Source organism: Ambystoma mexicanum, chromosome 9 (assembly GCF_040938575.1).
Source record: "Ambystoma mexicanum isolate Mex_15411 chromosome 9, UKY_AmexF1_1, whole genome shotgun sequence".
In the NCBI taxonomy this organism is placed as follows: Eukaryota; Metazoa; Chordata; class Amphibia; order Caudata; family Ambystomatidae; genus Ambystoma; species Ambystoma mexicanum.
In genome coordinates this window covers 790,595,978-790,610,773 of record NC_090931.1, presented here as the reverse complement: position 1 = coordinate 790,610,773, position 14,796 = coordinate 790,595,978, and the positions used below count along the sequence as shown (strand labels likewise).

Below are 14,796 nucleotides of genomic sequence, written 5' to 3'. Positions count from 1 at the left end.
CAAGTTGTATTCCCAAGCTTCGATTATCCAAGCAACCGTGAGGTACTTAACGCTAAGGCCATTCAATGTTCTTGTGGTGCTGTTGGGTGTGGGTCCAGGGAATGACTGCAGTGGTTGAACTAGGTGTCAGGTTTGGGTCCGGCTAGGTAACAGTTCCGATTTCCAGGTACAAAATGGTCCCATCAGTCTTGCAACAGGATGTACCAGACATCCAAGGACAGCAGCCACAACAACTTACATGTTGAGTAGGGACTTCCAGGAAACAGCAGGCAAAGTATGGGGTTAATAAAATCAATTGGCAATCCCAATATGGAGTAATGTGCTACCTCCCAGTGTCTAATTCGCAAGGTTTGTATAGGCAGAGGTACAGTGGACCACTGCTACACACTGGCTGGCACTGTTCGGTGGCGAGCACGTAGAAAGCAGCACAGATTTTTCTGCTTTCTAGATTTATGTGCAATGCTTACCAAATACATTTTGCCACTTTTTGAGGGGGCTGGAGGCACTGTGGCTGCTTAGACTTAACAGTGGGATTTTTTACATTGTAAAAAGCTATACCATACACATCTAGGACAAAGTGATGCTGGACTATGTTGATCGCTATAAGACTAGGCTACCAACTTATAATGGCCTAATACTAGCTGGGATTATATTCAAATTATATTTGGCTGCCCTACTTGTGGTTGTTAATGTGAAATCTTCATTTTCCATCAAGAATCTACAACTCTAACCTTTGCCCACTGTGGTTAGTTGATACGGTGAAGGGAAGGGGGGCCAGGAGGGGTACCTTACACTTGCCATGCTACAACAGTTAGTATTGGGTAATTTTACCAGCAGCTCCATTGAGGACAAAGATTGCAAAACTAAAATGATGTTGGAGATCGAAAAACAAATATACCAGGTTTCTTGAGATTGTGGCCACAGAAGACTAACTCAGTCTGGTTCGAAGGAGGGTGGGTGGGGGCGGTTGGGTGGATGGGCAATTTCCTCTGCCCTCTATTGCTGCCTGCAGGCCCTTACTGGGTCACATTGAGGCTCACCACCAGTTGCATCTTCTGCCCTTCGCCATTGTAGGACTCCAAGCAGATGTTACTCTTCATTATGATCCAGAGGTCCAATAATTTCCACAACTGCGAGCCCACAAGCAGAGATAAGAACTGATGCTAGCTGCACCCAATACAGACAACCAAACTCAGGTTTGCACCTGGGACACCCTGGGCCGTCTTCACTGCAAACTTCAGCAGTAGTTGCGTTACGAAGCCCCCTCTAGTTTAGGAATTCAGAAAAAATCCCTTTGACCACACCACTATCCCCAGAGTTCCGGCAGGGGTCAGTCCTCAGTCCAGAAAGAGGGACTAAGAGCCAAAGTTTGAAACGCTTGCAGTGTAGGACTGCTGCTCAGCAGCCTACGAATATCTATCTTTTGTTTAACTCCAACAACAGGTATGAATATTTCATTTTCACAAAAACATTTTGATTTTTAGAATATATAAAATATTATAGTACCTAAATATTTTGGAGGTATTGTAAACACAGTAATTGTATGTAGTTTTGGATTGGGTATCTACTTCCAAGTTTATTTCGTTCATGACAAAGACCACTGCATTGCAAAGTCATTACGTGTGATGTAATGCAGTGACGTGATGCGCATCATTAGAAATAGGTGTAATTTGGTACATTTGCTGTGTGCAAAACAGGTGTGAAAAGAAACCTGTAGAAAGAATTTCATTTTAGTTCCCGGGAAAGCACCAGCGCTGGAACCAATATTTCAAATGAAGCACTGCAGTTTCCACATTATTAGATCCCATTTCTGCACCACTTAAGCACCAATATCAACAACTTTATCAAGTTCACAAATCATTAGGTAAACATTACATTTATTTCTGCCAATACAAGAAGCCAAGCAACCAAGAAATGTATTTCAAAGAAAAAAAAAAATTCCTTGGAGAAGACAAATAAATGGCAACTAATCCATCATTGTTATTATAAACATTAAAAGCAAATCACCTATAATTTACCTTTCTTGCTTGAGACATTTTTCTTTGCATGACATTTTCTCCTGACGAGCCACATGCAATTGGTGAAACACAATTAAGGATTTTTCACAAAGTTATGATACGATCAAACTGAAAAGTTGATTGTTTTCACATAATTATCTTTAAAGAATGGATTCAGAAATGTTAAGCCAACCAAGTATGTAGCTAGAGTAAAGATATTTTCTATAAAACATGTTGAATAAAATACCTTGGCACAGCAGTTTAAAATTTCTTTTTCTTTTTGTGACTTACATATTGGGCAGATGCGGTATACATTTGGAGTACACATGAGCGACAACTTTCACTCACACAAAGATACAAGTGCAATGGGACGATGCACATCTGCAATACCATCTTATATTTCTGATTATCTTAACACAGACCATCAACATATTTTGCTCTCAGACATTATCACAAAGGTGCAATGAAATTGCTTTATCAATCTTGGGCAGAATTAAAAGCCAATTGAGACGTTAAAGCGCTGTAAACCAAAGCACATTTCTTTTAGCAAAACTGCTTAAGTGCCGAATAATCAAATTGTATATGAAAAAGCATTACCTGTAGTTTAACTGCAAGTCCATTTAGCTCAAGGCAGAACTGCCTGAAAAATTCAAATGCATGCTTGTCAATAAGGTTGCTAGATACACAAGAAAAATGTAAACAGAAAATACTGTCAAACCGGGCTCAAACCAGTTATTTTAAAGGATTTCTGCATAGATGAAGGAGTTTAAAACAAAAATGCACTTTCCTGTAGCAATTACGCCCATTCTGAGCTTTCAGTTGCCTTAACTCGTGCACAGAAACTGGGAGGAACAAATAGCCCTACACGAAGAATGCAATTTTCTATAAGTGCTCGTGTGCCAGGACTTCACTGACTTAATCTGTGTGACAGCCCATTATCGAGTCTGTGCTGCTGCTTGATGTTTAAGGGAGCAGGGGGCAAAATCTGCACTCCCAAATAATCACCGACTGGTGATAATTGACTCTTGGAGAGTAAGAACTGGTGTGGTGTGTATGTACAGAATAGAGGTAGTAAAGTCATTTCTATGGCTGGCCAGTAGCTTGTAACTTGTAAAGGAGGTTCATCAGGCGGTTTCAACACTTGGGAAGCAGTGCAAGCCTGGGGTGATCTGCTATAAGAGGCCTGGTTGCCCTTCTCTTTCCCCGCCGGCTTGGTGAGCACGACTACTCCATGGAAAGCCTGCTAGATCAATACAGCAAAGCTTCCGATCCTTGATGATGTCTGTTATGAGGGCGCCAGGCTAGAGGCTTCCTCAAGATCACAACAGCTGTCGTGAGAGCTGCAGTGAGAGCCACCCGTGAGAATCTTCTTGAAGACCCAGCTACCTCCTGTTTGCCAGCAGCTGATTTACAAGTGCAGTCCACACTAATCACAAGTTAACTGGGGTGCCAGACATGCACTACTAAACTCTGTGCAGCTGTGTGGAGTTTTGGGTGAACGTAGGTGGGGCAGATCAGTCAAGAAGAAACTGAGGGCTTGTTGCATGCAGTATGCTATTCCCAGCTAAGCTGCAGGTGATTTAGAACTGAAAGCACTTTAATGTATCTCACCGAATGGCAACCCCTTCTTGGAGAGACCAACTTCCTGCAATCTCTGCCCATGAAGTGCAGGGGAGCTTGCAAGAGCTCTGGAAATAGTGGGCCAAAGTCTGCAATCTTCTAAAAACGTTCAGAAAAGGGTTTTCATGTCCCCCTGCTTTTGTTCTCTGCCCTTCGTTTGAGATCAGGGCAGGAAGGCAGGTCTAAGATACACGTGCCTTGATGTTATGGATTCTAGCAGGTCCAGATTGTCAGCTACTACCTGTGGATTGAAAGTGGGGCTATGCCCTCGTTAACAATGGATGCCCACTACCTTGCTTAAGTTTGGTTTCATTATGTGTTGGCATACGTTTTTCTGCCATGTTCTTTAATTTGTTCATGGTTTTCACCCATTGGAGCTATGCAATAGAGTAGGTTTAATGCTTGTTTAGCAACCTACATATTGAATCACTAGCGGAGCAATTTGAGAGCACGGCTATCACCCCTACCTGGTAACCTTTATTTTCCGTCAGGTTTTTAGGTTTGTTTTACATCAGGCGGGCATGTCACTGTCAGTTTGGTTGCTGGTGTGGGATGAAGCATGCAAGGCATAAAATAAGCAGTGTCACATAGCAATTTGCTATGCAATTTTGTTAGTTTGCTAATTAAATAAGCACTTGTGTAGCAAAGCTAGCCATTTATGCTGCCCTGTTCAATAAAGCACAGCTGACCCTGCATTCTGCTCTCGCCTTCAGGGGGCTCTCCACCCTTTAAGTTCAATGAGGGCGAGAGAGAGAGACAGAGACAGACTCCAATTGTAAGTGCCAAAGGCCTGTGTTGGGAGTCGTGATGATCCTTTTATTAAGCCAACTAGATCTTATATGGCAAAAGACAGGTATGTTTTAACTTTATTTTTTAAAAGAGTCATGAAATTACATTCCTAAAAATGTAAGTTGTTACGTAATGCATAATTCCAATATTGCTTCTGTAAAACACTGCATTGGCTCAATGCTTTAAAGGAAAGTTCAGGTTTGTGCATCTAAATTTCATAGTGCCAACTAGATTTCATTTTGTTGGGGAAGATGCATCCTTTTGACGAGTGAACACGTTTTAAAATGTACATGATCACACAGTCAAATGCGTTTGATGGCAAACCTAACTATGACGTGCTGATCCCATACTCCTTGACATTCTACCTTATTGCCCTGTTGCTTTATACCAGCCACCCTGAAAGTGAGATGGCCCCAAACTACAATATTCTGCCTTGTTTGCCCAGTTCTCCACCTGCTATGCTATCCAATCTCTTTAGTCTCTTACTTTCCTTTCTCTTACATAATGAATACATAAGCTCACTAGATGTTTACGCAAAGTAGTGATCAATAGTTCCATCTAGTCTGTATAGCTACTGCACTAGCATACAATGTAGTCCAGTGCTTGATTTGCTCTGTGATTAGGATTGCATTATACATTATTAGCACCTGTTTTCTGAGCCTTTTCATCATTTCTCTGTCCTGACATGCAGCAAACCTTTTACAATTTATAGGCACTCTTCCAGGGCTCGTAAAGTCTACACGCCCACTAGAATTGTAGAGTAGATTTTATGAAGGGCGAGTACCATTTGCAGGGTATGCTTGAAACTTATTTCACATGTACTTTGCAGTAAAGGTCAAATAGGTTTCACTGTGTATTGCTGGCCTCTGGATGGCAGCAGTGTGCCAAACAAAGTGGATTGGGGGGGGGACATGCACCATTTTACACAAAGTACACTTAACTTTGTCATCCGTTGCCATGGGTGGAGTGCATTTCATTTAGGTCGAGTAAAGTAAGTTACTCGACCAGGAGGTCTAGAGGAATTTTAAAGAATTTTCAGGGCCCGACTATCACTTCAGCTGTACACAAAACCGCTGTATTGTTGAGTGTACAAATAACCTTGTGACATAAAAAAATATTAGCACAACATTGCTAATGAAATGGATTGGTTTGCAAATCAATAAAGTTTTAATTAGCAAATTCTGCTAATCAATTTTTCGAAAATCCAATGCCTTGGAATGGTTGGGGTTGAAATTCTTCTAAACGTTATGTAGGTTTACACAGTTAGGAAAAGGATACACAAAGAAAATTGTTTTGATGCCAAAGAAGGGCTGGAGACATGTGGGGAGTGACTGCCCAGAACTGGATAATGTGTGGCCTTAATAGTTGGGCTAAACCTAGGGAAACTGCCTGTTAAAGAGCATTTTTTAACAGGCTGCACATTTAAAGGGTGTGTTCAATGTCTGGTTTGCCAAAGACGGTGGAATACCAGATACTGCACTGCTTTCCCTTACAATGTCAGAGGTGCACCTGATGCACATTTTGACAAAGTGTTTCCTCAGAGTAATCAAAATGAATGGACAGAGTACAGACAGCTTACATTTGTTTAATCTGTATAAAACGTGTGTGTGAAGTTCTACGGTTATATAGAAATTAAGTTGTACCGTCAGTTTGCTTATGGTGACGTTATTTTACAAATCAGACGGTATCAAAAGAACTTGGCAAAGAACTGCTCAAATACAGTGCATATTGATGTATTATTGAAGAAACATGCAATGAAGGATCTAAACTGGGAACTCGACTACTGTTTAGGGAGCTGGTATCATCTAAACAGGTTTTGAGACAAGTCTCAATCGCAACATAGGACACCAAAAAGACAGAATAACTCTGCTGAAAACACATTTTTATATTTGTTTTTTTTAAATTTAGTGGCATATGGTTTAGTTATGGTTTAATGGCATATGGCAATATGAAGATTACAAAATTTAGCAATAGTAAGAAATCACAGCCCAAAAACCTCCTTAAAATGCATACAATATTCTCTAAAACAAGTATACATAAATTACGAAATTCATTGTTCCCCCCCAAATTTAAAACATTACTAACATTTTTATTTTAGAGAAGCCATTTAAAAAAAAAAAAAAACACAACAGCAGGAGGTAGTACAAATGATTTCCCCTTCTAAAATGTTAGCCCATAGAATTCCAGTCTCTACAGTATACTATTTATGTTTTCATATGACCTTTGCATCTTCTTCGTAAACTACTTGTGCATGAGGTCTTCAACCTTTGGCTCTCCAGATTTTTTTAAGAGTACAACTCCCTTCAGCTATAGCCGTCAGAGTCAATTATAAAGGTACCATCGAAGTTATAATCCAAAACATTTGGGAGCTGCAGGTTGCAGAACCCCCTCCTCCCCCCCACCTTCAGATAAGAGGGGCACTGTTCTACTTTAAAAGAACTGAAAATGTATTACTTAGAACTATGGTGTGCTCTAATCTGACACAAAGTTAAAGATTTTATTAACTCAGACATATTCGCACACTACTCTCCTTTATTTTACAATTTTTGACGTTTGCATCCAAGAGTAAGAGAAACATTAACATGTCACACAGTAAACTTATAACAAAAAAGGGTTGTATACCTCAGATGTTCATACTTCCACACACCTTCATCTTGACCTTCTGGGGGTTCAAGAATCTTTTCAATGTTTGCACAGTCTGCTCTTATGTTTTGCTGTATATACTGTAGAGTGAAAAAATACAGTATCACGGATTTAAGCTTCAAAATACTGATTAATCAAGTGCTAAATATATTACGTTTCTTCAAGTATCAATGAAACCTACAACTGAAAAGACAGTAAACAAGAGTGAGCTCCGTGGCTGGAAAATGAAAATATTTGCTCAATGACGATTCAGACACGTGGTCCTGGCTCCGTTCACACAACGTTTTGGAAACCATACTTTTAGAAGCAGACCAGGGCAGACTATTTTAAAAGATTCCGCCTCATACCACCCACAGGAGGATGAAACATTCACCAAGGTCACTCCCTGTGTCACCAACATCCAATGGCCTCGCCTTCAATATCAAAGACAGGGTGGGAATTGAGAAGGATGTGAAACAAGGAGTAATGTGTACTGTTTCAGTACACTGACCACTGTGCTCTTCCTCATCCCAAAATGGGTAGGAAAGATTAAAAAAAAAACAGTTTTAAAGCATACATATTTAAATAAAGTTTCAAATCGAGGAGATACCCAAGAAGCTTCCATTATTATTATTATGATGTACTAGTCACGTACCGATTGAAGCACATGTGCCTGCGGCAGGAATGGGAAGGAGCGCAAAGTTTTTTCTGGAACGCTAACCTGATTATCAACTGTGACATTAAAAGTAGGAGCAGGAGAGGCTGGGGAGGTACAGGCAAAATTGCAAGCAGGGGTGACCTAGATGAGGATGGTCGAGTCTAGTCATATTTAGCCATACTGTTCAATTTTGAATCTAGATGTTGCAAATTTTATCTAGACATGTTGCCAGCTTTCAAGTCTAGTCATATTTAGTCATACTGATCAAAGCTCTATTCAAGATGTATTCAGCCAACCGTGCTCTCTCAAACTCTGAGATATTTAGACATATTGCCTCGTCAAACAGAAGCACTCAGCCTGCTGTCACGAGGCAAACTTAGATAGCAACCTTGTGCCCTACTTCACTGTGCAGCCTCTCTCCTAAGCCCAGAGGGCTTGCTTACGCTGCCCTACTAGCACCTATTCAGTCAAGACCTCACCTCCAACGCTATTTAGAATGCGTCTACCTACCATAAGTTTACACGCCTCCGTCCTCATCCTCCTGAACCTCGCTACTTATTGGAAGATGGCATCACATTCGTCCATATTGCCCTCTTCCTTCTAGGCTCACCGACCAGACTCCACCCCATACAGATCCAGCCAACTTTCAGCTACTACTCAGTCTCCCTCGTACTACCATAGACAGGAATCTAGCACTCGGAGCTAGACTAGCCAAAATTCACAAGCCACTGGCCCGATCGCTGCCTACCTCACATAAATCCTCAAAGCAGTCACCTCAACTCAGCCCCAACATCAAAACCTCTAACTTACATCACAACCTCACCTCCAGTCCCATACTCATACACCCTTGCCAGAGTACACCTGGACCAACTCAAGATAAACGCCACACAAGCACCACTGAAAACACAACCACCACCATAAATACAGTCAGCCCTAAAATCAAGGGAGCCCTGATCAACGCTAGATCCTTAGTAGCACATGCTACAGAAATAGCAGACTTGATCCTCAAAGACGACCCAGACTTCCTTGCTATCACCGAGACCTGGTTACACCCTGCAGCAGGCCCCATGATCATGCTAGCAGTCCCAGATAAGTACACCATCCTGAGGCAAGATCGCCCTAATTCCAGAGGAGGGGGTGTCGCCTTCATACATAAACTCAGCCTACCCATGAGACTTGCTACACCCACCAGTGTCCAATTCTGCGAAAACTTATCAGTCAAAGTCCCACTCAATAATACCCAAACCCTCACCATCCACCTAATTTACCGTCCGCCAGGACCAATCGGTACATTCGATGAAGACCTAAACGCCATTCTAACTAGCAATCTTAAAACCTCATCTCAAGTCCTCACCTTGGGGGACTTTAACCTAGGCTACTACGACCCAGCAGACCCAATATCTAATTCTATAGTCACCACCCTTGCTGAACTAGGCTTCGCGCAAAAAAGCATGGCCCCTACTCACTCGAAAGGTAGAATACTTGATTGGGTGGCCGATCACAACTGTGTAGCAAACATCACCAATATCTCACCTCTAATCTGGACCGAGCATCACTTTGTCTCGTTATGGCTAATTACCGATAGACCTACACCTCCGCCTGTCACAACAGCCCCACCTATTCTCACCAGAAACAAGAAAAACATTACTGCAGAAAGACTCATCCCGAACCTACTCCCCATACTTGATTCACTCTCGGACAACACAGACCCAGAGATCCTAGTTGAGGAATATAATAAAGCCATGACCACAGCACTGGACCTCATCGCCCCTCTCAAACTCAGACCGAGCAAACAGAAATCACACCTTAACAAATGGTATACACCATTCCTCAAAAACTTGAGGCAACAAAAGAGAAACTGCGAGGCTACATGGAAAAAATGGCCCTCAGCTGCTAACAAACTCAATCTATCTAAAATAACTGCACTCTACAAAAAAGAAATATACATGGCCAAACGAGCTTCCTTTGACTCTCGCATATAGTCTGCCAAGTCCAATATGAAAGAACTCTCTTCCATTCTCAAAGTCGTCGAAACCCCCATACTAGCCCTTGATACCTGCACCAAAGATAAAAACTGGTGCTCAGAAATTCAGAATGCCCTGGCCAATAAGATCAAGACCCTTCAAACTAAAATCTCCAGCAAAAAAGCGACCTTAAAAGACTTGCCCCCTTCCAAAAACCGGACAAGTGCACAACCACAGACCCTACCCGATTTTCAAAACTCAATACTCTCGACGTAGAAAAAAAATCATCTTGTCCTTGAAACCTAACTGCCAGGGAGACCTTTGCCCAGCTCAGCTCATCAAAGACGCTGCTCGCGATCCTTCATTACGAAACTGATCAATGCCTCTTTCACCACTGGCTCCACCCCCACTAATCTAAAACAATCCTGGGTACTTCCTTTACTAAAAAAAAAAAAACCTACGCTTGACCCAGCCATACCTACCAATTACCGACCTATAACGACTGTTCCCTTCTTACTAAAAATCCTAGACAAGGTCGCCTACGTTCAAATACAGAGGCACCTGGAAGAACACCACCTGTTAGGATCCAGACAATCAGGGTTCCGCCCTCAACATGGGACTGAGACTGCACTCATCGACCTGAAAGCTCAGATTGATACACTCAGGGACAAAAGACAAGTTGCCTTGCTCCTCCTCCTTGACCTTTCTGCAGCTTTCGATTTGGTCGACCACTCTGTCCTATGCTCACATCTCCACACAGTAGCACACTTCTCTCCTGAGGCCATCTCATGGATCACCTCATTCCTTAACGGAACTACTATGAGAGTCTTTTCTCCCACAGCGGCAGCAGACCCCATACCCATCACCTGTGGTGTACCACAGGGCTCCTGCGTCTCCCCTACACTGTACAACATATTTACCAAGCCACTTTGATGATTTGGATCATCTCGGTATCACCTACACTAATTATGCAGATGATACTCAGATCCTCCTTCCGCTTTCTGGAGATTATGGAAAGGATTTGGCCTTGCTAAACAGGGTGTACATCATCATCCAGGCATGGATGGCCACTCATGGACTATGCCTGAATGAGAAAACAGAGCTTATCATCATGGGTACAACACACAGTCTAAGGAAACTTAGCCCGGCCTACAACTCTTACAAGATAGATGGGAACAACATAAAAGTTGGACAGGAGGTTAAAACACTGGGCTTCTACTTAGACTCCAACCTCTCCTTCAAAAGACAACTGAGTTCACTGGCGTCCTCATCTGCATATACGTGCAAACTAATCCGCTCAGCTAAACCATTTCTGTCAGATACTAGCTGTCTTACACTCGCTAGAGCCCTTATAATATCCCGCCTTGACTACTGTAACGCCCTTTACCTAGGAACCTCCAAGGCTACCACTAGCAAGCTACAAACTCTCCGGAATAACGCCCTGAGAGCAGCCTTAGGCATCCCCCAGAAGAGAGCACATCTCAGGATTCAGTCAACAGAACAATTGGCTCTCCACCAGAGACAAAATTCTCCTAAAAACGGCTTCACTTACCTACAAATCCCTTAACAATGCCGCCCCGATCTACTTGATTAACAGATTCCATAGACAAGCTTGCGCGAGACCCCTCAGAACTGCTTACAAAGACTGCCTGTCTGTCCCAAATTACAAACTTGCCACCATAGGAGGTAACAGTTTCCCGGTAAAAGCAGCCAAACTATGGAACTCTTTGCCTCCCAACCTTAGAGTAGACATGCCCTACCTGAACTTCCGCTCTAAGGTAATCTCTTGGCTGAAACTGAAGGAACTCCCAGACAACTAAGTGCCAAGGCTATCCCTCATACGATCCGCACACTGCATCTGTGTGCATGCCACCTTTTAATGTGTATATATTGTATATATTGCTTTCTTTCCTCTGCTGTTTTGTACAGTCTCCCTATGCCAATTTGTACCTTTTACACCTTGTAACTAAGCTTCGCATATTCGTGTAAATGCTGCGCCCTGATACCCCTGGGTATAACTGCGCATTATAAATAATAAACAAAACAAACATGGGCGACCAGAACGAGGGAGGGGAGGACAAGGAAGTGGGAGCTCCCCCCACCATTCCTAGATCAGTTGAATGACTTTCATGCTCACAATAATATTCTAGCAAACGCGCAGTTTCGTAGTGTGGATATATACACATCTCATTCAAATCAATTTAAAGCATCGTAATAAATAATGCCAAAAGAGCAAGCACTCAGATTGCGCAGCACAACTGGGTAACATTAGTAACAAAATACCCCCACCATCAAGAAACACCCGACAAACGTTACGATCGGTTAATTTACAACAAAACTCACATTTTTCAATCCATTTTGTTGCACACAGACCGGTCTCGTATATTAACTTAAAACATTTGCAGAGCCTGGACTGGGGTAAGGGGAGTTTATTACATGTGCATACATTTGATTTCGGATATTAACAAATGTTTTGCTTCATTTGCTCAATATAACCCATGCAGCTAATATTTGGGAATACCTAGAAAAGACTGAAACCAATAACAGATTTCCAAACACCTTACAAACTACAAACAAATGTTAAGCGTTTTGTCCTCATGTTCCATCTGGGATCAAACATTCCCATGGCCCACTTTTGATATAATTTTAAAGCATGCTGCAATGTGTGATGCATGCAAATATTTGTTTAATTCTGGAAAACAAACAAGGGCAGTTTCATTTCTGAACAGAGTCAGCTGCTGCAATGAACAATAGGAAATACTTACATTTTTTGTTGGCACCCGTACTGGGTGGATTGCCAAAGAAATAAAGTGACATTTTATACACAAAAAAAAATTTGGGTGAAAATCTGTTCAGTGGTTAGGGCTGTGTGTGAGCAAAAATTGTGTATTTTTCCACTTTGGGAAAAAGAAAATGTACTTCTATGTTTGGTGCTTTATAACATTTCAGCCGTTGAGCAGATGTGCCCCGAATTTCCAGGTCTACCTTGTAAATGTTCATGCCTAGCCATTAAAGCAGTACAAAAGTGCTTATTGTTCGAATTTCAGGAAAGTCATTTGGGTTCCCTCCTTAACTATAGGACAACTACCATCACATTAAGTTATTTATCTCGTCTTAACATTCAGGCTAGGTTTACACTGAAGGAACTAGTAAAGGATTAAGCTGCTTGGGTTTATGGTACTATCACAACTTCCTGTAGACTAGATTCTTCTGCTACAGAAAAATAAGACCGTCTAGCCCTAGTTCGGTCTTGGGTATTGCTATCCTTCAGGAAAAGCACAATGGTACAGTCCCAACAAAATAGAAACGTATACTAACTACAATACAGGTTCTGTATGGCTGCACATCAAGCATTTCACTTCCAGATGACGCAAGGTCCACTGCTGCCAAGCCTTCTCTGCAAGCTCACATTGCCCGGTTCCTTGCATAGTCCTCCTGTACCATGTGGTGCAGCTCACCCTCGAGCGATAAAGTTCCCTTACATTTTTGTGCAGCTGAAAACATTTAACTTGGCTTGAGCTATGCACATTTGTTGTCCTTGCATAGGTCTATAAAGCCCTAACAAGCTAACTGTATTAACATTCATTTCGGGTCTTCCTTTCCCCAAGAATTAGTTATTTTCTTAACTATTAAACACTGGGCTCTTTTATATATGGAAGATATACGGAAGGAAATCCTGGCATCTTTTAGCTGCGAGATTCCCACCAATTACTCAGATGGGGGGTGGCCGGAGCAGGAGATCGGGACCGCATTCTGTTTTCATTAACTTATTCACCAGAACTCTTGGCCAACTACAAAAATAAATATCTATGCTCTGGTACCGAACCCTCAATGAGGTCTGCTTTAGATACCACCAACAGGGTTCCAAGAAACTAAATGTACAGTTTAATTTTCTTTTAAATGCAGGAATCATACCTGTTGGACAGCAAGTGTGCTATCCATCTCTTCAAAAGATTCATCAGGCCAATTATAAAAATCCTACAAAAACAAAATCAAGTTTTAGAAATGAAACAAGTCTAATGAAAGCAACATTGATGCTTATGAATACAACATTTTCAACAAAGGATGACAGGAGATAATGAAAAGAAATAGTGCATTCAACAGCATTTTACAAAGCTGCAATCTGTCCATACACAAGGCCACATCATAATATGGAAATGTATGAGCCTACATGGAATGCTACCTGCCCAACTGCTCGAGGTAGACTGTAAACTGACTCAGAAAATGATTGCACCAACATTTGTGGCTATGCAGTGCTTAATAGATAGTCATCGCCCATGTTTTTAGAATCCCCCTACTGTCTCAAAATTAATTTCTTGCAATCCGTTGTACTTGTCCGATTGCCTGATCAACATCAAAGCCAAATGTCAACATCCAATCTTCAGTTGTGACATTTTGCCACAGCACCAGACAAAAACCATGCGTTTCATGTTAAAGCTTGGCCTATGCTATACAAGGCTGCCAACCTGGTTTAATGCAACACGCGGTAATAGTACATCAGATACAACTCTGGGTTGGCAAATAAGTTTTACAAGAGGATATCACAAGGGTTCATTTAAAGAACAAATAAAAACACAGACGGTGACCTTTTATGTACAATTCACTATGTATAGTGCGTTTACTGGGTTACTTACCTACCCAATGGCTATAAAAAAAAAAAAGCATAGTTTGTGGAACTAAACCGGAAATTTGGCCATGCATACATCGCTAGCCAACAGTGTTTTAAATAAGGTACAAACAGTAGCAGACATTGTGAGGCGAGTGTCCCGACAATGCGCATTGTGGTACTCTTTATCTGCCTGATCAGCTCTGGGCTCTGAACCACTAACCAACAGTTTGATATTCTAACGCATGTTCTTGGCTACTTAATTAATATTTTGGACATTCGGAGCGTCCTTTTGCTCTATTTCTTCCAACCTGGGAGCAGAATGTATATTGTGCATATATTTTGTAACCAAATACTGATCAATTGTTCAACTCAGTCAATTAATGCATGGCAAGTTAGAGAAATCTCAATAGTCGCCTACCACTCTTCACAAAGCTGCTGCTGCTTCATATCGATACATTAATTCATTAGATTAACAACTGTGTAGGTCATTAACCTCAAATTCAGTTCTTTCTCAGGCCCAAAGACAGAAATGTACGT

At 41.7% G+C, this 14,796-nt stretch overlaps 1 protein-coding gene across 2 annotated transcripts in view; it reads right to left on the bottom strand.

Annotated features, from left to right (window-relative positions):
• The window catches only part of LOC138488613 (MOB-like protein phocein), a 703,046-nt gene that overhangs the window by 179,727 nt on the left and 508,523 nt on the right, over window positions 1–14,796 (bottom strand). For both annotated transcript variants that reach the window (XM_069615737.1, XM_069615736.1), the window contains 3 exons: window positions 13,566–13,628; window positions 7,029–7,129; window positions 2,595–2,637 (listed from right to left, as the gene is read on the bottom strand). In XM_069615737.1, the coding sequence (XP_069471838.1) occupies window positions 2,595–2,637; window positions 7,029–7,129; window positions 13,566–13,628 (207 nt within the window). The remainder of the gene's footprint in view (window positions 1–2,594; window positions 2,638–7,028; window positions 7,130–13,565; window positions 13,629–14,796) is intronic.